The 23,686-nt window shown below is 38.9% G+C and overlaps 1 protein-coding gene across 6 annotated transcripts in view; it reads right to left on the bottom strand.

Moving 5' to 3' along the window:
* RAPGEF4 (Rap guanine nucleotide exchange factor 4) overlaps positions 1–23,686 on the bottom strand; it is a 157,432-nt gene that overhangs the window by 74,645 nt on the left and 59,101 nt on the right. For all 6 annotated transcript variants that reach the window (XM_064451608.1, XM_064451607.1, XM_064451609.1 and 3 more), the window contains 2 exons: positions 5,235–5,307; positions 4,067–4,131 (listed from right to left, as the gene is read on the bottom strand). In XM_064451608.1, coding sequence (XP_064307678.1) covers positions 4,067–4,131; positions 5,235–5,307 — 138 coding nt within the window. The remainder of the gene's footprint in view (positions 1–4,066; positions 4,132–5,234; positions 5,308–23,686) is intronic.

Genomic DNA, 23,686 nt, shown 5'->3' with positions numbered 1-23,686 from the left:
GGGTTAGGACTTTTAAACTATCAACTACTTGAATGAACAGAATATTTGTTATTAATCACAGATTTCTATTCTTTCTGTGGATCGTTCCTATGCTTTCTTAGGCACAGCATTCACAGTTCGCAAAGGAGTTTAAGACATTTACTTATAGCAGAAAAAAGCATTCAGCACCACACTCCATAGGAGAGTGGAGATTTATGCTCTTGACGGGTCTGTCCTCTGTTTTTACCCACATTCATTCCTGTGTCTCTACAACTCATTTCTGCAATGCCCTCTTCTTTAAAACTATCGTATATCTCATGTCTCCAGAGAAGAATGGGCTATTTCTTTACTCATTTCCTACTTGGGCACCAGTAGAGTGTAAAAGCACAGGGGAGAGAACTGTGGTTTTCATTAGTGTCTGGCTTTATAATAATCAAAACGTTGCTCTAGCAACTAGAATGAGTGATCGCGAGAAAACCCACACCGTTAAGCATCAACACAGGAATGCCCAAGCAGCCCAGGAACAAGACAAACAGCGTGGGAATTCTGCACATGCAATGTGAGCAGCCTGTGTGCACAATCTTGCAGTTACACTATAATGAGCCTCTAGTGACCCTGTTTCAACTCAGATTTGTCAAGGCTTAACAATACAGTTTATTTTGTAGGGGGTTGCAAGTGGCACTCCTTACTCCAGAACAAGCCCAGAATGTCGAGCTCCTAGTCCAAAAGACAGAACTGCTACTATATCACTGGGAAAAGCTATTTAATATGTGATAGATATTCTCCCCCAACCTCAATGTCAGAGAGGTTTGATCCATTTCAATTTAAAAATCAGCCAGAAGCATACTCTCAGCATGGCAAATTCAGTGTAAACAGTGAAAAAGTCGCCAAACTGTAAGAACAGGATCTTGTAGTGGGAAGCACCATGCAACCCTGCTGCCAGCTCTGCTGGTAATGTATGGAAACAGAACCACTACCTATTCTGTCTGCACACTGGAACCCGACCTCCCCTGCGTTCTAAGGACTCTCCTGTACCCTTTCCAAAAATGTATCTGAAATTATTATTGATTTTGTCATTTTGGCTTTAGGGTTATATTCATCTCACAGATCCAGCTATATCCAACTCTACCCCATGAAAATTTTCAAAAACTAGAGCTAGAGAGACTGCCGTACAGATACTAGACCAACTAGTTTAAAAGACCGAAGCTGTGTTGTTTTCCCTTATGTAAGACAGCTCTAAATTGACTTTGTTTCCATTCCCTAAAATATAACTGAGGATAGTAGCATACTCTGTCTCAGTATTTTATGCTCAATTTAACTGCTATACTGCATTAAATGATGTGCAATAATGTAACCCTAAATGCAAATGAATTTGTGTTTGGTAAAAGAAAATCTCGTTGCTGCCTTCTCCAAATAGAATTTTTTAATAGATTTTAATGAACTAGCAAAACCAAACATCTCCATATGGTGAGAAAATTTCAAGGCTTGTATTAGAAGAAAAATCTTATGTTACTCATCAAAAACTAATAGATATGACAGGAGGAAAAAATTAAGCTATGAAGATGAAACTCAAATAATTAGCAAATACGGAAAATCATCTATTACAGTGCATCTATTACAAGCTAAAAGAGAAAAACATGCATTTCATATTTCAAGAGTGGAATATATTAAATTTCATTTGAAGAAAATTATTTATAGTTATAAACTTCCCTGGAAAATTAAAACAGCACAGACAACCCAGAAAATAAATGCATCATTATGATCAGAACTACTGAAGATGTGATGTTATCTCCTTCTGCCTAACAGCGTAATGTTTTCTTACCACATGTAGGATTTTAAGAAACTTTCTCTGAATCTCAGAAAGTTCCTCACTCAGTCTTTTTCTGGACATCACAGAGTAGCCTGCAGGCCTCTCCGAGCTGTATTTGCTGCCAGTCCCACAGGCATCATTCTGGCAATCTAATGATATGAAGTAGTCTAAAGATGCCCTGTGAACACTTCCCTTTCCCTGGATGAATGCCCTTCCCTGATGCAGTAGCCATTTTGACATTCATATATCAACCTAAAATAAGCAAAATATATAAAATCTGCAAACACAGGCCTGTTTCCTGGTACCCTGTTATTTTGTATTTCAAAGAGCTGGCAACAATTCTGGGAATTTGGCCCTGCAACCTCAGTATCTCCCTGATCATGCAAAACTGACTGCAGGGCATGAAGATCAACATGTTGTGTAAGCACTATAACAGTTGTACCATTTAAAATCGTGGGAATGAAGCTTTCTTGCCATAAACAAAATACTCGTGTATTTATCTCTGCTGCACTTACCTTTCACTTAACATACTTAAAGAGAACCATGGCCATATGGCAAAAACACAGAACTAGGATTCATCAACTATTTCTATGATGTGTAGGTTCTTCCGCCACATTTGTCACAGGACTGCCTGAGCTCCTCCAGGATGAAACAAGGTGACAAGCATCTGTCACATATTTACTCTCTCAGCTTCTCTCCACAGAAATGTGTACAATGTGGGAGGGAGAACTATGGCTGTTTTAATTTTGTGTCTTGGATAGGAAGTTAATATGGTTTGCAAAGGACCTTATTCTGTAAAAGTCACTGAACAGCTTGAGCCTGCCCCAGCCAAGTTCTGTCTCCTACCCAGGTGAACATTACTTTGTGCAGGTAGATTCCTGTCATTCTAGAAGAGCCCAGCTATCGCCAGCAGTATTAATCACTAAACTTTGCTCAGTTTCTAAAATACTTTGCACCTGAAACTGTATATCACCATTAGCTGAGCATCACAGCCTGTTACCGGGGGGATATCACCTTCTAGGAAAGACAGATGTTTTTACCTTGTTACGTCTATCTGTGACCTCTATCTGCTTCAGAAAATACAACAACGTATTTTAGTTTGGATTCTATGCCTGATGCTTTCACTGAGAGGTCAAGCAAGACACCTGATCAGATTTAACTCCAAGTGTAGCATTGAAATGACAACATCTTAGAGAAGCACTGAGACTTAATTCATAACTGTTTCTAAAATGCTTACAGAATGAAAGGTGCTATCTAAGTATCCAAGAATTCAGTGTACGGAAAATGTTTATTTTCATACAGGATAACGCTGTGTCAGGAAGTGCTATAGCATTAGTGAATAAGACTCTAGAAAAAGGAACTGCATACTGTTAAATTTATACATTTAATAACAGCCAAATATGACAATTAAGAAAGGTCAGTACTCTTGAGGAAGCAGGACAGACAGACAGGGAGAGGTGGAAGTAGTTATTTTCGCATTAAGGAAACACGCTAAAATACTGTCTTTATCTGCTGTCAAAAGATGTTTTTGTGTAACAAAAATACATTTAACCTTTAAAGACATCACACAAATGTATCCAATTAAACTCCTATGTCCAGAAAGAACATATCCAAGCATCTGTTTATTACTGTAATTTTTCTACTCCTGCCATTAAAAATATCTAAAAGTTATTAATCTTACAGCAATGCCTGATACTATTTATTCCCACTATTATAATTACTCTACCAGCATAGAAATATTCATGAGTTCTTTCATGCAGGTCCTCATGTGGGGAGACTGAAGGCACAGAACTATTTTACAAAGGAGAACTGGGACATAAAGCTGGTCTCTCAACACAGGAGAAAATTCACCCTGAGCAAAGGCCCAGAACAATGCCTATGCATCAGTTAAGACTCAGTTAAGCCTTAAAATAGGATTTAAATATAAATTTTATGATCCATTGGCTATGCACTGGTCTTGTCAGAGTGCTGCTTTTCTTCTTTACCCTCAGCATCTTTCTGATAAAGATAGGACAACCAGATGGTAACGCAAACTTCGGCAGCAGTACACTTTCTAATAATGCTGACCCTGAGGCAGTTGCTTTCTCCAGTTACATGATACAATGTCTAAAGCATCCTTATAATTTGTATACTGTACTCACATGCATCAACCACATGCTTTGCATTTGCATCTGGTTCTTTGCAATTTAATGCTGTACTTTTGCATTTTTCATTACCAAATACACATACACACACACCCCCCATCAAAAAACATAGGGAAAACTAGGTGGGATTTACCTTATTACAATTTTTAGAAACTTGACAAAGAGCACTGCTTGACATACTGTCCTTATCTGGCATTCCTAAAAGAAGAATACAGAAAATAAATACATACTGTACATTCTCTAAGTAACAGTGGAGATATTTATCAATAGAATAGGGAATTGGAGGGTTCAATACTTTGATAACATACACATTAATCTGTGATTTTTTAAGAGCAAAATAGATTTATTCAGACAAAAATTTTCTCTTGTGAACACAAAAATGACAAAAAGCTAACTTGCATATATACTATAAACAGCTTGCCAAACATAGTACTTTCTCACAACTTAGTATTTTAAGTGTGTATATAGGAATTATTTGTATTTTTGTATAGAGGAATTATTTATATCTTTTCATTTAAAATTATCTGTGTTTTAGTACCTGGAAGTCAAACGTGACATTGAGGTTGCACTAACTAGCATTGCTATACTATGCCACGCTATGCTCTGCTCTGCTACGCTGTGCTGTGCTGTGCTATTGTTTCACAAATAGAACATATTGAACATATAACATATGGGACAAAATTTGCAGATGCCATTGATAGCCATCAGATATTGTCCTGGTTGGCATCTAAATAATCCTCTGGCAACTAAATAAAAGTGCTGTGATTTACAGAAGTGATGAGTTTCAAAGACTGCCCTTGGATTCGTGTCTACAGCACTATCCCACAGTTTGACAGATTCTCATGAGGCAGAGATGTATCCAAACTTATTTAGCTATGTAACAGGTCAGCCAGCAGCAGGTTTACTGCAGCCTGTCTGCCCAAGCACTAACCTAGGCTCCCACGCAAGTTGTGTAGTCCATCCTACAGTCATTATATTTATTTTACTAGCAGGACTCATGGCCATGTTCCATGGAAGTCATGTAACACCAGTTAAATGTTACATGACTTCATGCAGTATGCTTTAGTCAACAGGCCTGGCTCATAGTGCAGGTTTGTGTACAGCTCTGTATACCTTTTTATACAGTTGGGAATGCAGCTAGGCAAGTTCCAAAGTACTTCCTACTATATGCGGTATTAATACAGTTGTAATACTGAATTGAATATTTAAATTCCAACACCCAAAACTAGAGGACTTTCATCTTCCCCCTTCTTCTCTTTTCTCTTTTTTCTAACATCTTATGTCTATTTTCTCATACTTACTGTCATTGTTGGAGCTGGTTTCCATAACACCATAAGGAGGAGTGAGAAGTCCAGACATATACTGTCGATATTTCTGAAAGAAAGCAATGGCACATTCAGTCAGGTACAGATGTATAAAGCCATTCAGTGGATGATGTGGGATTTACATCTGTGTGTCTGCTGCCCTGTGCTTCACTTACACACAAGCAATCTGAGGCAGCCAGACATGTCTTTACTCTTAACACTATAAGGCCTGCTTTCTTGACTGAAGGACACCTTATTTGCCTTAATTTTATCAAAAGTTGTGCTAAAACAGTTCCCTCCATCTTACCCAAAGCATGACTTTGAGGGTTCTAATAAACCAATACTGTACTTAGTTGTATGATTTCCCATAAAGGCTGTTTTAGAGCTCATTTGAAATTATACTACTCAGCTGAACTCAAACTAGAAAGCCACTTTATTGTGGGGATGGAGACAAAGCTGTTAAGTAAGGATTCATGAGAATCATGTACCACTACAATTTTGGTGTGAAAATTGAAAATATAAAACTTTCAGTGCAAAAACCCTAAACATTTAATTCCAACACACTAAGTTTGGTTTTCAGAAATGACAAGGATATGAAACACACGAACCCAGTACCTCATGTTATATACATACACACACATAAAAATTGTATTATCAGATGAAACTTTGTAACTGTAAAAATAACGTCCCTTGTACCACTGTAAACTACATAATTGTGACTGATGTCAGCAACTGCTATTTTTCTTCAGTGAATGCTGGTAACAAGATCAATAAAGTTCAAATCTCTGTCTAGGGCGTAAGAAATTCACAGAAGCTAAAAAATAACACCAAAGGAAAAAAATGTCCTTTTATCAGATACAAATCATTCAATGAATAAGTGAGACATTTTTGTTTTCATTCATACTATATTATTGTCACGCTTAAGGGTAAACAATTATAATTCCCTTTTGGAACTGTCAGAAAACAAGCTTGTGCTACAGGGACGCTGATGATCAGCATAAACAAAATGTGTCATGCAGTCCTTAGGGTGTGCAGTGAGCTGAACGTGAACAACCAACCAGCTGAAATTCACATAGGTTTCAACTAAGCACACATAATAATTGAGACAGAAAATTTCGCTCATAGTAAAATTTTAATTTAAAAGTTTTACCCTTTGCTCTATGGAGCTGTTTAGAAGTATTCACTTTTAAAATGTTGTCTGCTGGATTTTAACAGATGCTTGAATTACCCTTTTAACATTCCTTTTTCTCGGAAATAGGTATGAAAATATCATCGATTCTAGCACTGAAGACTGAATGTCTTGCATTATAAATAATAACAAAAGCTACAAAGATTACATAATCTTAATAATCCAATCCTATTTTTAGACAAGTTATTACATCCTAAAGCTTAAGAATGTATTATTTAAATCTCACCCATAATCCAGTTGCAAACTCGTAGGAGCAAAACTATGTTATATCCCTGGTCAGTCACACAAAATAAATGCTACTTCATTTGAGGATAAAACTCTTCTATTTTCTTTCCCAAGCAGTTTGCTTTCCCATACTCTGCACCCAGTCCTATGCCTGGAAGTCAGTCAGAGGAAGAACATGAGAAATAATTATTTTCTCAGTTCACCTAGTAAACCACACACATAAAACAAGGGGAAAACCCATTTTGGTTGGCCAAATGAAAAAAGGAAAGCATGTCACAAGGAGTTGAAATAACATTTTATTCAAACAGTAGATAAGTTTTTTCTTCTACCTTCTACTGAATTTGGTCTTGAAACGTGACTTAGAAATGGAAAATTTAAATGTTTCATTTGGGACATGACAAAATCAAATTTTATAGGGTTTTTTCCTTTTGTTCTTCCTCACCATCCAGATTATATTAGTTTCTTTGTTCTGTTTTCCCCAAAAGACTATTTTCCCAGAAATACACTCTTAGTCCACATTTAATCTACATTGGTAAAGAACTTGAATTGTAGGAAGAATTTTCTCTTTTCCTATACCATGTTCACAGTCATCCTACACTGCATGGCAGTTTCCCTTCTGACTAATTCTCTCATATTTGTCCTGATTATTCTTCTCATGAAACAAAACATAGAACACACCCGATAATTTCCAAAAGATCTGGGGGCTTAGCTTAACAAAAATGCCTACAGGTAGAATAAGCCAGAATTGCATATAACACTTTAAAGGAGGCACCTAACCCCATTCAGCCCCACCTCATGCTCAGGATGCCAAAGTACACCAGGAACAGAAGCACAGGCTGCCAAGGACTTCAACTCTGTCATCTTCCACATGAAGGTCCCACCCTGCATGGGATGAGTCTACTTAGGAGTCTGACACAGCAAGCCAATGAGCAGTGCTGCCTGCAAAGGAGTTCAGGCAGCATTACTAGAAGAGGCACTAATTCAAGACATGTCCTCAGAAAGCTCCGTTGCTCAGACTCCTCCAGGGGACCTCTGCATAAATGAAACTACCTTCTGTACCTGTGTATCCGGAGGGAAGGCTAATATGACTGCCTACACATGGCTTCCCATGAAGATGCCTCGGTGGGGTGCGGACTGACATAGGAGGTAAAATTTAGAGCTAAAATTGTGCCACCGCATCAGCCAAATTAAATGTTAAGGGACACTTATTTGTCAAGAAGTCAGGGCAACACTGTTTGCTGGGACACCTAAGTAGCCAAAGAAAAATGTAAGTAACTGCATATGGATTCACAGTATCAGACAGAGTAATGAAGTTCCAGGCATGAGGTCTCTCAAAGCTGAAATAATGAGGAAAACACAATACTGACTGTGAGAACTATCTTGTTACTGTAATGTCTGTAAATTAAAAGAAAATGCAATAAGTTAAATTGTACTGGTAGGTGGCATTTAAAATCATCCTGAAGATTAACAGACTAAAAATTTACAAAAGGCTTTTGAAAATGTATTCCACTGGTGATATGAAATCTGGAAAGGCCTTTCTTATGAAAGACAACAACAGGTATCAAATCATCATAAGCTTGTTTATTACCAGAAGTCTTCAGGTTCTGTAAATCCAACATGACAGCAGGTTTTAAAACTACACTCAGTGACCTATTCACTCTGTCTTCAGATTTCTACCAATTTACAAACTCTATCATGCAACAGCTTAAAGATCAGACACTTCCTGGATCTAATCTGACAGCAAAAGTAATAAAGACAGGTTTTTTCTTCCAGTAACTGACCGCCTCATATCCATGCAGTGGTGAAAATTAACACGACCTTTTCAGCCACTGCTATAGCCTAAGCCACAGAAGACTGCTGACAGAAACAGTTTGGATGGGAGGAAGAAGGAACCTTTTCTGTACGGAAGCCTTACTGGGGTGGTGCCGTGGGTGAATTTTGATACCAACAGTTTTTAAGGCCACTCATTATCAGGCTTTTCAGTGTGTTCCTTCACACGCTCTTATTTAGACTTTATTTGCAGTTAATTGCAGTTAGTCTCAGAGGTTTTGATGACTACAAGAGATTTTCTTCTACTCTATGAACATAATTTGGTATATTTTTATATGCTTATGTTTAGGAAGGCAATTACTATAATTCTGATGCACACTATCTCTAAATTCCTTACAAATTTTCTAGTATACATGAGGTACATGAAATATGTCTTTGTAGTTAGTTCCTCTCTTCTGCTGCAGGTACTGAAGAGCTAATACTGTTTAAAGGGAAAGAAGGAGCAAAAAAGAGATCTGTACAATACAAACACTCCAAAACAAGCCAGGTAGTTGTGAAGAAAATAGATGAGCTTTTGTTGTCCTCCATGTGCATTGCACAGCAAAACCTAACAGGAAAGACTCGGGACTGATGAAAGGAAGACCTCCTGGGTATGAAGCTTTGAACACGGGTTCCACACCAGCCACTCCCCACATTCAGCAGTTCTGCAGTCAGCAAAGAGTATCTGCCAGGCTTTGTAATAAGGACCGAGGCAGTGATGGTTTGTAGCATTAGGGAGTCAAGTCAGGCTTCTGATGCCTCCCCATCCCAAGGTAAATGTACATGTGGCCAGATACTAAGCAATGAGCGTCTTGCAACATTGGAGAAGGTTTTGTAGACTGCAACAGATGCTTGGTTGAATACATGATCTCTCTTTCTCCTCCTCTTTCTCCCCCACTTACAATCTCAACTCACAGTGTCACTTTTGAGCAGATGCACTTCTGCTGCCTCCTGTTCTGCCTACCACTGGCAGCAGAGAAGGTGACAAGGCAGACCTTGCAAACTTAGGACTAATACAAAATAATTAATTTCAGTTGTAGAATCCTAGGCCCTTTCCACACATGCTTTTCAAAACCTTGTGTAACCATTTCATTAGATGCTGTTGACTATTACCTGAGTTCTGCAATCCTCCAGTACTAGTTGTCCATACTCCTGTAATGGCTTCTCTTGGGGAATAGATGCTGTAGCTTCACAATGTGAGCCAGCTTCTCTATTTTCTTTTGACAATAAATAATTGATCACCGTTGCTCTCAGTACAACTCTGTTCTCCTCTAAGTTGGCTGCACCAGTCATACCATTTTGGCAATGACCCACCTCCCTAGTGAGCATTACTCACAAGAGTGCGTAACTCCCATGGTCTATTGTTCCTTCTTCTCATTTCTCCAGAACAATAACAAGAGATGTGAAAGACAACCCCCTGAAGATCTCTGGACCCTCTTTTCAAACACCAAGCTAAGCAGAGATTGCTGCCTCAAAGTCTAGATCTTTGCCTCTACAGCTGATGCTTCAGAGATTGCTCTTCACTGAACTAACTGACAAGTAAAACCTCAGGTCATCTGCCTGCTATCCGTTAGTGCCTTCCAATAAAAGTGCCTACTGTTCTTACTGAATTTCACAACAACAACAACAACAAAACATATTCATAGTTGTTCTTTACCCAAATCTTGTTACAAAGGGGAAACCAAATAACACACTTGTTATTGCCCAATAGATGTGCTGAGACCCACAGAGGACTGGCATAATTCTGATTTCAGATACTGCTTTCTTAGTACCTTTACAAATTAGCAAGTGTATTTCTTCAGAAAATTTCCATACATTTCAGATCAATGCCAGTTAACTGGATATCACAAAAAGGACCTGACCCATGGCTGACATTGGATGGTAAATCACTGCTTGAAGCTGGTGCTTCACCCTAGAACACCAAGTATCCTGCGTATTACTAAATACTTGCCTTTGTCATTCACAGAATATATATTCACTGATGCTGACAATATAGGTAAGAGAACAGAACGGAGGTATTTCTAAAGGAAAGGATAAAGACAAATCTGAAAAAAAGAATGCTACAATAGCAAAACATATCTTTATGTACTGTGGAAAAACAGAAAAGAAACCACGTGAAGATCTTACCACGACTTACTGAACAGAGACTGTTTTGTATATGTCAGTCTATCAAGTCATTAAAATGAGATAGACAAGGCCTGAAATAGCAGAAGTGAAGTACCATTTAGTCATATTTAGATAAAATAAATACAGGAAATGCCTATACTGAAATTGCTGAATCCTGATCCCAGAATTAGTGCCATTTATATAACAGCAGATGAATCTGCATCTTTTCCATTTATTTACCTATTTACCATCTTCTGAATGTTTCTGCATGGCTCTAATCAACTATGCTTTAGATTTTATTTGATCTCTTTGTTTTGGTGGCATATATTTTTCTGTCACATTTCCACTTAAATGAATTTATCATGCTTGAAAACCTCTGTATGCAGAATTTGCTTGATCACAGAATCCCCTTGAGTTTTAGTCGAAAAGAAAAACACACCCAGCTCCCTGAAATCATGCCAAATAGCAGACTTGGCTTCCAGATAGAAACCCGAAGATAAGACTGCACTGCAAAAAATCAAATCCAAGGAAATTAGAGCATGAGCAGTGATTAAACAAATTACACAGCCTATTCTGCTCCATCTAATTTAAATATAGAAATTACATCATGCAGCCCTCAGATTTTGTCTCCTAGAGGAATCCACTCAGGAAATGCAGTTGGGTGGAGACAGGACTTGGTTGGGAGGGGTGGGAAAGATTGCATATACTTAAAACAGGATGAAGAAAATACATAAAGAAGAACAAGCAGTCCATTTGATTTATGTGTTTTCTTTTACTACTCTTGTGTAACCATAGAATAGGTAATGTATTTATAGGGAAAAAAATATAACCATTTAACTGCCTTTAATATGAAGTTAAAGTTTTCAAAAGCATTATACAATTCCATATTTACTCTTTCATAGTGCTATCTGTGTTGAATTTGTTCACTTTAAAATCAGATGATGATGACTGTCAGTGGTAGTAGTGCTTCAAACTCAATACAAGATCAGAAAATCAAGCTGTGCTCTCCTTTCTTCCCCTTTCATTATCACTTGTAGGAGAGAGGCAGCAAATCACACCTTAGCTGGAATTTTCTGAATGATGCAAGTGGCAGAACAGAACCTCACTCCTCTTCAAACTGTTCTGCGATGCTAACAATTGTAAACCTGCATCTTTATTAGCAAAGCCAGCAGATATGTCTTGAAAACAAAGAGCAAAACTGCTAAGAAAAAGGTACCATTTTAACACAATTTTTCTTACCACTTCAGCCAATCTTTAAACCTGACAGCACTTAGGTCAAGCTAAATGTGACATCATGTCATGGGTCATGCACAAGGAAAACCTGTTCCAAGAACAATTTCCTGAAGTTATGGGCACAAATACTTCCTTTTACCCTCAGACAGGCATTCCTTCTATTTTCAGATAGACTGTTTTAATGAGGGGAGAAGCAAAGATGTGCTCTTCCAGGTAAGCTCAGTCTGGGTGTGCTGTGCAAGAAGACAGTGTACAAGGAAGATCAGAGACAGGTAATATGAGACTCACAAATACAGGATGAGGCTGGCAGCTACAGGGCTGCCTCCTACACTGTTTTTCCCATACGGTGTGCCTCCCTGAACTGATCTTTAGCATTTCTCTGGAGCAGAGCTTCAGCTGAGACAAAAGGTCACACCAGGAAGACATTTATATTTGTAAAGTTCTCTGACGGATTGGTAAATTATGTAATTGCAGCAACGTACATGTCTTGTTTCTGATCACACTTCTTAACTTGAAGAGCAAGGAAAAAGCAAAGATTGTGTGTACTAGGGAAGTCAGAAGTCAGCAAGAGCCTGTAAACCAAGATATTGTTCCACCCTGAGACTGCCACCTTGCAAATACAGAAGGCCTGACACACATGACCAACATATCTTTGCATGAATGTTATGAAAAAGGTTTCATTGGAATAAATGTATGTGGAACTAGTATGTACCACCAAGAGAGAGAAAAGCTGCAAACCTCCCAGTGCAGGCTGCGCTCTGACAGTGGGCTGAAGTCATGCTCCTCTGTAGCAAAATTCTGTAAGGTCACCACAAGGTCTGTGCAGTACTTAAGTCCTAAAAATAGGTTTTAAGTGCAACTTAAATGACACATTGGCCTTACATTGACACTGTGTGCAGCAGTGGCTTTATCCATTGTTCATCAACAGCTTCTTTTCTTCCCTCCCTTTATATTTTTTACAAAGAGATTTGAAACAAATAAAGAAAAAGCAAAATGGTGAGCTGATCTATAACTCTGCTTTTCATATTTATGACCTCTAAGCACAGAAGTATGTTGGTCTAGAAACTCTGGGTTAAATATTAATTCCTCTACAATCAATATAAACCTCTTAGTGAGTTCAGTGGGGTCAGTCTAACGCTGTGCTTTTGCTTCTCACAGAAATAAGCACATACCTACTTCCAATACCCTCCTATTACTCTTCCAATACACTTCCTTTTCATGGATAATTCCTCAAAGTGATTGTTTCTGCTCAATTGTGCGTAGCAATAATGAGGATATTTCATAAGTGTAAATAGGTAAACATACAACATGTAACAACAGAACCTTATAAATTAGCTTTTCTTCAATGCTTTTTAAGTGTGAGCTGCTTTAAAAGCAGCTTGTGCAGCTCACTCAGTAACACTTCAGTGAAAGCAGAACAGGAAGTACAATACAAAATAATAGGGGAAAACCTAAAGACAAACTAAATAATTGTAATTCAGGAAGCATAACTGAACATAGTCTACTCTTCCTAGTGCATGGAAAAAGAGTGAATTCTGACACAGAAAATCACTTATCATCAGATTGATGTCACTTAACAGGACCCAAAATACCTGGGCCTCAACTCAGCCAGCAGTCACTGCAATGGCACCACTGGAATTACCTTGCCAGCACAAATCTCTCATGGGTCCAGCTGCTCACATCCAGAGTCCCTTTCATGCAGTGAAGTATAATAAATGCTGCCCGTGGTACTTCCCCATCAGAGTTCACAGTAATATTTCAGCTATTTTGTAACAGTGTTTAGTTATACTGCCTTACATCCACATGCACAGTCAACATCTCACGGCCCTCACGTTTCAAGCTTCCTATAAAGGCCCATGAAACACAGTCTCTTCTGATAGACTAGTACCACAGCATCTTGCCTGAAGATACCAAAGCATATTGGACAGAAATGACTGACTTTGATCAAACTGAAATGCAAACGACATTAATAACAGTTATTCAGCCATGCTGTAGCATAGGGATTAGGTAAACTGCATTAGCCATCTTCAATGCAACAGCCTTCTTTCCATAGGGCCATTTTCAAGGTTTTTCCTTCTGGCTGGAGTCAGTGTGAGTTCCTCAAACCAAAGACATTTTATTTAGCTGCCAGTTCCTCACTAAGACTAAAAAAGCCCGCACACCAAATGCTGTTTTGCAATTCTAACCCAGTCTTGCTGTGTCTTTTCTTTGGGCAAAAGGTAAAGTAGCGTTATTCCTTTCACCTCAGCCTTAGACAGATTTTCAAACCTCATCATGAGAGGGGACAGTGAGGAATGGAGGCACGCAGGGATGGGAAAGAAGGAAGAGAGTCCCACTGGAAGTTAAATGTTAGAAAAGAAAGAAATGTTAATAAGAAATAAGAAGGAAGGTAGTAAAAATGTTTTAGGGAGCAATGGCTGAAGGGTAGGAGAGGAGTGCAATACAGAGCGTAAACAGGCTCCTTCAGTCCACTGAACACATACGATATCACAAGAATTGGACAGACTTCAGGAAAGAGCGCACACTGTAAGTGTGTAAATAAAAAAAAGAGTGCGTGAACTGGCTCACGGATGTGCCTTATAAATGCACTCCCTCCTCAATCTTGTTGCCACTGAAGAAGCAGTTCTACTTGTTGATGTCTTAGAAACAGATAAGCAATTTTACAATAGGCAAAAGCTAGGCTCCTTAAATCTGGCTGTTGCTGAGACAGTTTAGGTTTAAAGATTCTGCAGCTCAAGATGAACAGCACATAATACAACATCCAGCCCCTGCCAATTTTCCAGTCACAAGCTTAATCTCTGTTTTCCATACTGAAGCATTGCCTAGTTTTTTATTTTTTTATCTTGTGGCACCGGGATGTCAATTATAAGAAAAATTGGAAGAAAATAGGATAGAAAAATGTGAGTTTTAAAGGACTAAAATAGTATAAGGCAAGCAGAGTCCAAACTACTCTGAGGTTCTGAGGAGTGACCTTTTTAAAGAAATTACAGAACATTCTCCCAGATTAATTCAGCTGGGTAAAAACAATCCAAATCTTTTTGGTGACCATTTAAAAATTACTCAAATAGTGGTTTTTTTTCGAATTGAGCTGAGCATCAAGCATGTAGCCTAGTTTGACTAGGCTGACACTTCAGTAGGAGCAGGAATTTTTGACTGAAAAGCCTTTGTTTTCTATTTATTTCATTTTTTGAATGGGAGTTTCTTTCACAGTACAATGTTCACAACATAATCACAAAAAATGGTCACCTTGATTTTCATTCCTCATTATCAGCCTTCATTCTCACTATGATCTATCATGTTATCTGTCATCAAGATTAAAACAGCATTTGAGATATGCAGCTGGGCATAGTAATGAAGATGCACTGTAGATTTTTTTTAAGTGAAAAAAACAGTAAAGAGATGTTAAGGCTGAACCTACACATGACCAAAAGAGAAAAATGAAACAAGAGGAACATGAAAAAAATGGAGACAACTCACAAGATAATGAAGGGTAAAGTACTGAAATAAACTGAATAATAATCTTTCCAGAAAAAGAAAGAAGGTAGAAGGAGAATAGTATAGCATCATATCAGCCTCCTCCTCTGTCCAAAAGAGCACTGAAATCGCCTTGACTGGGGTCCAGCTTTGCTAAATTCTACAGACAAAACGAAAGGTCAGATTCTGTCTCTCTCTCCTCCCATCCAGAAAGGCTCACAGTGCACTCACAGGCAGGATGCAAGCAGGCAAAGTGGCACAGCACAAAAGGTGCAGAATGGCACAAATTAACTAAATACAAGAAGAGGATGTTTCACCAGGGATTTTGTTTTCAAATAAAGCAAGTGAGATTATCGGAGCGTGAGGTAACTGAGAACAAAAAGTTCACAGCTTTGGCATCCATCATAGGACAGAACTCCACAGGTTGGAACGAAAATGCTTCAGGAAACACTCTCCCATCTGAAAGAATTGTATTTGTTACATTCTTGCACTAAAGCTAGACCTCCAAAAAGGGATGCAACTAATGAAGAAACTGATCCAACACTATCCCAAACAGAGGCTTAGACATAACCAGATTCAGAGAAACAGTTATCACTATTAAGTTTACATGGAAGGACTACGCAAATGATGATGACGGAAGACACAATCAAGTGTAAGAGAAAGAGGGAGGGGGTTGCTGAAGACTCACTAACAGACTGTTACACTTGGCCATATACTATGTATGTAACAACGCAGCACTCCTGTGAGGAAATTTGGCAAGGAAATTCCAGATCTGCGGGGCAACGAGAAAAGCTGATTCCTGCACTAAGACTCCTCTAGAAACAATTTGCCAAGCTCAAGCATCCAAAACCTATCAGCACAAATGCCCAAGAACTGGCCTCTCAGGGGAAAGACAACTTCTGTCAAACTGGCTAAAAGATGCTCTCAGTGAAACGTTCGTGGCACTTAGTTTGCCATTCTGAAAGACCTGGCTTTTAAAAGTATACTCTAAAATTTACAGTTAGTTTTAAATGTTATCTATTTGATAGCAAGCTCACTAGGAACTGAATGAATTTTCTGAACTTTTATGTTTCTATTCCACTTGGGCAAACAGCCATTTCTTCTGTGCACCCTCTTGCACATGACTAAAAATAATGTCATTATAATGTTGAAATCTCAACCTACCCCACTAGATGAATAGGTTTGATACAGCCTAGAAATACAGCAGATCATTAATTTTGAAAGTAGAACATCTTTGTAGTCCATTGCTTTCAGTTGTTCATTTCTTAGATAGATCTGTATTTCCTGCTCCTTCTTTATGAAATCATGTTTTATTTGTTTGTTTAAAGAATGAGAAAAAGGTATTAAAATAAATACATCAGGCTGTGCTGGGGGGGCCCCACCACCTGCTTCTCATGAACCTTGGCTGTTCTTTTTCCAAACCCATTGGAAACAATGTATTACAAGGGATAATATTTACACAAAGCAAACAGCAGTACTAGATAAATACACTGTTTTTACATGGAAAGCAAAATAAATTGGTTTTCAATAGAGGAGGAAAAATAACAGTGCACAGTATTACTGCACTATGATTTTAAATCATTTCTGTAGATTATCAAATGAAGATGAATGGATTGCTTAGGACTTATATTGCATGAGTACATTTTGAAAATTCAAAAAGACTCAACACGGACATTATAATGTTCTTTTTAAAAGGCTGTGCTTGAAGGATGCAGTAAACAACCCTGCCTCTGGCTGTGCAGTGGCAGATGAGAAGAGAGAGCATTTTGTCCACTCATCTTTCTGGCCATTTCTCTCATACTGAACAGTCCCTGATAATTTTCCCAACCTTTACATTAAAAGCATACCCAAATAAACTTTAATTGTTGTTTGTGTAATAACTGTGGCCACAATATGCCAGACCTCCTGTACTCAACTGTGGGTACAAAGACTCTCTTCTGCTGGTCTGCTTTCCTAATGAAACATAACCACTTTGCCTGGCAGGAAATTCCTCCCTTTTCTCCCTTCTTCCCAGTAACTCTTTGATACGAGTGGAAAAAATTTAACCAAATTTGATATAGGGCTAAAATAAGGTCCTAGAAGCTAAATAAAAATTAGCGACCAGAGAGAGGTCCCAAATATAGAATCACTACTAGGGGAACAGAGGGCAGCACTCTGTCACCCGCTTCACTGGGTGACAGCCAGCTGACCAGTCTGTATGCACACACCAGCCGGCTAATCCTCGTGGGTATAACTCCAAACGCCACATACATTGTCTACCATCAGGTCGATACATCATGGAAGTTATGGTAAGTATTGGTGGCAGGAAAGAGCAAAAAGGGAAAGGAAATAAGCTTTATCAGTCCTTCCACTCACAGAAAAACTTTTCAATCATTTTCATTGACTGGGATTATATTTATATCCCAAACTTACTTTGCAACTTCAATTTTTATTATTAGCAATTCTTCTAAGCATTTTCATTATGACCATGCACAGATGTGCTTTAGGACATATGCAATTTTTCAGGCTTTTGTGGACACCAGTATTGAAGGTGCTAATCATCTGAAACAAGGGATTTCTGGCTTGGAATGCATTGCTATTGCCTGCTGTTGCAGTGGTGAAAAATATACAAGGGCATTCTTATGCACTCCTGCTAGAAGAGAGGCAGGTTTAGCTGAGAAGTAACCTGCAATACTTCACGCTTTTTCTGACAGCAAGAATGGTTAATTCTTGAAGCAAGTGTATTGCTATACTGGGACGAGACTTTCAGTCCCTCTAGAAGGCAAGACGAGGTCACTGGTAATATTAGAGTTGGAACACTTCTTAATTGAAAGGTTACCTAATTAGCAACATCCTACACTTGTCTATTTTTGTAGGTCTTTCTCTGAAGCAAGACAGGCAAAGCTTGTTATTGTCACTTTGATACTGTGTATCTACTCACCGTTCAAAGAAAGTCTTTATATAGAATATGCAGTAAACTAAGCTGCAGCGTGAGTCACACTGCAAGGGTCCATGCTTCTTGAGTGTTATGAGGCACCAGAGGAATCAAAATACTTGCATATGAGAACAAGGCATTATCCACCAAGCCACAAGTGTAATTATAGAACAACCTTTAAGATAGGTTTTCTTAACAGGGAGAAAAAGCTGCCTTCACATCTAAATCCACTTCACGTAATTATTCTGTTAAATTACAACTCTAAAACCACATTAGAGACAAGTTTTGCAAACCATACTGTAATAAAAATCAAACACATTGGATATAAGGCAAAAATATTTTTTTCCATATAATTCTATTTTTTCACATGATAACTGCTGTTTATCTGATCTGTCTTCTTTGATAGTACTGAGGAGAATCCAGTGTTGTAAGAATAAGGAAGCTGTACACATATGCCTAACATTTAACTGGCTAGTTTTCAATTTACAAGTATTCCCCTACATACTGCTAGCTGCTTGTTTAGGGAGCATCACAGAATGCAATTTTAGCATTATACTGTCCCTTCAGTTTTATAAATTTCATATTTCTGTGAAAATCTTTATACCTTTTAGATAAAATAGCCACTGTAATCTGTCTTTTATGTAGTATTATTATTTGCCTAGGTCCTAAGGAGTTACAGTCCATTATATACAACTGTATTGGAATGGATCCTCACCTGACATAAATTAACAGTTTCACTGGCTTCAGCAAAACTGATTTGTATTTGTTGATCTGTTCCAATAGCACTAATGATCATCCATCTTCCAACAGGAAGGCATATTGTCCACTAACTAGTACTGAAGACTGGATCTCAGAGGAGATCTCTGCCATTTTCCAAGGATGCCACTAACTCACCAAAACTGATACCTGAACCAAAGACAGTTCAAACTGTGAAATGTGATATCTGACTACCCTGATTTCCTGTTCATTTCTGCAGTGGGAAATTTCATCCTTGGGAAGGGGCACATGCAGACAGCCTACGTTCCAGCTGTGTCCAGGCCCTGTTCTATTCCCAGGCTCTGTTGCACTACCTTACTAATAGGGAACATGGATGAACACAGGACTTAAAAGGCCCCCACTACATCCTTGATGCTACAGAATAATCACATAACAATTTCAGAAATTGTTTTCACCTCCAAACTTTAGGAAATTGCAGTAAGTTCCAAAAGCAGTAAACAAATGCTCTATGAAATAGGTATGACATACTCTGCCACTGCCTTGAAAAACACCTGGTGGTGTTTTACCACGTCAAAATCACAAAGTTTTCACATCACTGGTATCACCTAAGCTTAGCAAACTTGACAGGTTTTACAAATCTGACATGATTACAAAGAGCAGTGTAAAGAGGCCTGCAGACCTACTAAATGACTGCATTGCCCAGAGAGTGTCAGAGCTAATCCCTCCTGCAAACAGAAACAAGGGGAAAATCCAGACAAGAGAAAAAAGTCTTAGTGCCTGAATACTTCATAGGGAACCATTTATCAACAATAGCATGGATCAAATCTGGCCTCTTAAAAATGAAAATTGCTACAAGTGTCCAAAGGTGCCATTTTAATGAAGAAGTGAGCAAAAAAGAGGAGATGTAAAATTAACTAAGATTCCAAGCAAGACCAACACTGCCATCTCAGGCCTGCTGATCTGCTCTGCCTCACGACAGAAACTAAGGGTCTGATGCATGACAGTCGTGCGTCAGACCCTTACGTCACATTGTAACACATGTACACATATGTGTTCATACAACACAGTACAACACATCAATGTGTTACTCTGATTTCATGCCAGTGTGACTTTTTTCCAAGAGATTTAAAACTCAAATAATGCTCAGGTACCAGGTTAACTAGAGCAACAGAGATGTAATTCAGGTTCCCAGAGTGTATACTAGTAGCAGAAGGAGGTGATGGTGGCCAGAAAAGCTGTTTTAAGCTACCAGAAGATGAAAAGGTAAAAGTGACAAGACTTCGGACTCAGCTGACACTTTCTCTGATGGAGCAGTAGTCCCAGTAGAGAAGTTGATTGTCATTTCTCTAACTTGCACAGAGCTACATTTTATCTAGATGCCTCACCATCGCGCTAACTAGTTCAAAGAACAGTAACACACAGGCATATGAACAACTCCTAAAGTGGCTCTGTCTAGTAGAAAAGGCTACAAAGAGCCTGACTCAAATAATCTCTGAATTTATTAGTATGTTTTAGAAGTTTCTGAAAGATAAAAGATGTATCCCCTTAGAACTATAATTCTCAGTGTCATATGTTAGGCACTGCTTACTAATGAGAAATAACATGATATTTGATGTGTTCCTTTATGGTTCTTTTCTCATGCTTTGCAGCAGAATGGTCAAACCTCTGCAGCTACAGCATCCAGAGGCCAGTTTTGTGGTGGCCCCTTGTCACACAGCCCAGACCACAGTCTCTTCCTGCATGGATAGGAAGTGGCAGAGTCCAGTGTGCAGAGACTGAAAGAGCCTGAGGGGCAGCAGGAGCCACTTGGCTATTAGGCAGTCCAGTGGCCACAGAGCTGCTCTCCTTGGTACCTGACAGGAAAAAGCCATAGGCCAGGTAGGAAGAACCTACGGGCCAGGGGTGACCAGCTGGTCACTACGGTTGTTCATGAGGGACTCTTTAAGTCTATAATCAGTGCATCACCATCCCTGTGAACACAACCCAGTGGAATGCTACTGAATTAAATACTTAATATTTGTAAAACGCTTCCAGATATGTAGATTAAGGATCCCAACCAAAATAGTATTATTCTGACATTGCATTCCTTCAGGAATAGACAGACAAACACCACAGTGCGTAATTGGGCTGATATCTCTTTAAATATAGATCATTAGATCTCTCCTGAGATTCCCATCAGTGTCAGTAAATGTATGTACAAAGAACTACTCATTTGATTATCTTACAATACAAAACCCCATGCATATATCCACAATGATTATATATTCAGTACATTCCCTTTAATGTCAGTACATCAACGGTGTTTCAGTTGAGATTTAACATTCATCGTCACATGCAGGCAAGTTTTGTCTTGCCTTCTCATCTCCCACACTTGATCTGCCTCTTTAAACTTGGCATTTCTAACAACCTCTCCCAGATAGGTTTTAAAAGTAGATTCTTCTCTCTGCTCAATAAGCAAGAGAATAGTATATAATTTCCTGTTTTATGTACAACATCTGGCAGCATAGAAAGAACCATTGCAAATCTTACCAAGGCAGCAGAAAAAAATAGCTGAAAATCCTCCTGTATGGAAAATGGCTCTGCAGCACTGGCTATAAAACCTATTACATATTATATGAAAGGTTAGCAGATTTCCTGGCAGAATATAATACAGTATGTGGGATTTGATTGCTGTATAGAAACAGAGCACTGAGAGAGCGAGGGCCTTCCATCCAACACTAAGTGACGAACCTCAATCTGCTTTTCTCTGCACTAAATAAAAAATGTCAAGAGAAACCTGGCAGCAGTCTACACTTCATAATGTTAATATTTTGAGTGATAGCCTACACAAATCATCTGCAACAAAATAACCTTCCCTATTTAATTGGCAAACAAGCCGAGGGTACAAAATTTCCCAAAGCACCAGAATGACTTAAGCAACCACGCTCCATTTATAGCAATGACTTAGGCATTTCAGATACTATGTGGTATTGACATTCAGTGGCCCCAGAAACAGAATTTAAAGACATTTAAGCATTCAGAGACACAGTTACCTAAGTGCTGGCCCTCTTAACAATCCTAGAAGATGCTTGTGACAACCTGTGAGTTCCACATAGGGTTATGAGCTCCTGTCTTTATCAAGCCTCCAACTACCATAAGAGGGTTATTAAATGAAGACGACCCTCTGTTCAAATACAATCATAAAAGGGAGAACCATGATGGAGAAGTTCACCTTTGGAATGCAGCACATGACAAGGGCATGCAACTGCTGGTTAGAAGTGTGCAGGAAGTGATCTTACAGTAGTATTAGAAGCTTCTAAAGCTGCAGAAGATGAGTCATTTGGTGTTTCATTTAGTTGTCCAAGCACAAAGCAGACTGCCTGAATCAGGGGCCCAGTGAGGACCCCTGGTTGCACACTGGTAGACAACCCTTCCTCTGGACTCTGGAGGGCACAAGTAGGATGTGAGGGCATTTGTCTTCCAGTGACTTTTAATTGCTTGACCTTTCCCTGTTAATAAAGCAATGTTGCTTCCCAAACTTCTCCATAAAATTATAGCTCTTCAGATGTCTGTCAACTTTCAGCTTTCACTTGCTCCTTGAAGAAGCAAACTCTTCAGGAGTCGTCTGGAAAGGAAGCACCTGAGATACTGTCAGTGTCTGAAGCCAGGACTAGTCTGTTGAGCCTAGATAATTGTCAGGTTGTTTTACAGCCCCTGCCTGCAAAAGCACTGCCTAACTAGGAATCAAATACCTACAAAAACCTGTCCCACACAATTGCAGAAATAATAGCCAAAATTAACTTGGAATGTTGCCATGCACTTACATAAGGTCATGACATGATGTGGTTACTTGTCAATACTGATATTTATTGAAGTGGCATAAAGTGCTATTCATGAGCTAAAAGCCAACCCAATGTTTTATTCAGAATTAAAATACTTTTTCCAAAGAGGATGGCTTTTCCAAAGTGGTAAGCACCGGGCCAATTCTGTTCTTTTAATGTCAGAGGCAGCTTCTCAAAACAGCAGCCCTAATTTGAACCATTATACTGGCTGTTCAGGGCAACTCCAGTCTGGCAAGCCAGCACTGTCTCCCCGGGAGATGAATATGTCTAAGGGTAAGCATGCAAGCTGGCACAAAAACAGGAGCTTGGGTGCAAGGGTAACTAGGGATTGACAAGCCTCCCCTGGCTAAATGGAAAACCTTTTCCCATTGTGAGTAAGCTGGGGGAAAAGCTGGAGAAACTTTGCTATGATAAGCTATATTTCAGAAGTGTTCAGCACAGAGGATGGCCAGGACAATCAGTGAAAGACCAGCAGGAATTTTAATTACAGTTCCATTACGACTAAAAAAAATTTCTGTCCAGCAGCATTACAGGGACTATATATTCTCCCAGGCCTCCATTCTGTCCAAATTCAACATAACATACTTGGAGTCAACATTTTGGTTAGACCAACAATTTAATCTACCTTGTGCATTTTTTTCTAAATATATTTTAACTGAGCTATTGCTGTTGTTGCACACCATTACAATTTAAATTACAAGGGTATACGATACATGCAGCTGGTATTGAGTTCAAACTGTTAATAAGAATGAGGTACTACTGCATATGTCCCATTACCAGGCCATATGGCCAATCCTTGAAATATCCAGGAGGAGCAGCCGTACAAAGATGATGACACCCAGTCCATCGTGTTTGGGCATTGCTACCCAACAGTAAGGTCAGCCTAGATTCAAAACCTTTCTGTGATGTTTCAAAATATACCTTGCAGGTCAATTGAAAACCTATTTCTGGCTCTTCAGTG

This window comes from Phalacrocorax carbo, chromosome 5, assembly GCF_963921805.1.
Source record: "Phalacrocorax carbo chromosome 5, bPhaCar2.1, whole genome shotgun sequence".
In the NCBI taxonomy this organism is placed as follows: Eukaryota; Metazoa; Chordata; class Aves; order Suliformes; family Phalacrocoracidae; genus Phalacrocorax; species Phalacrocorax carbo.
This window is presented reverse-complemented; position numbering and strand designations above follow the sequence as displayed.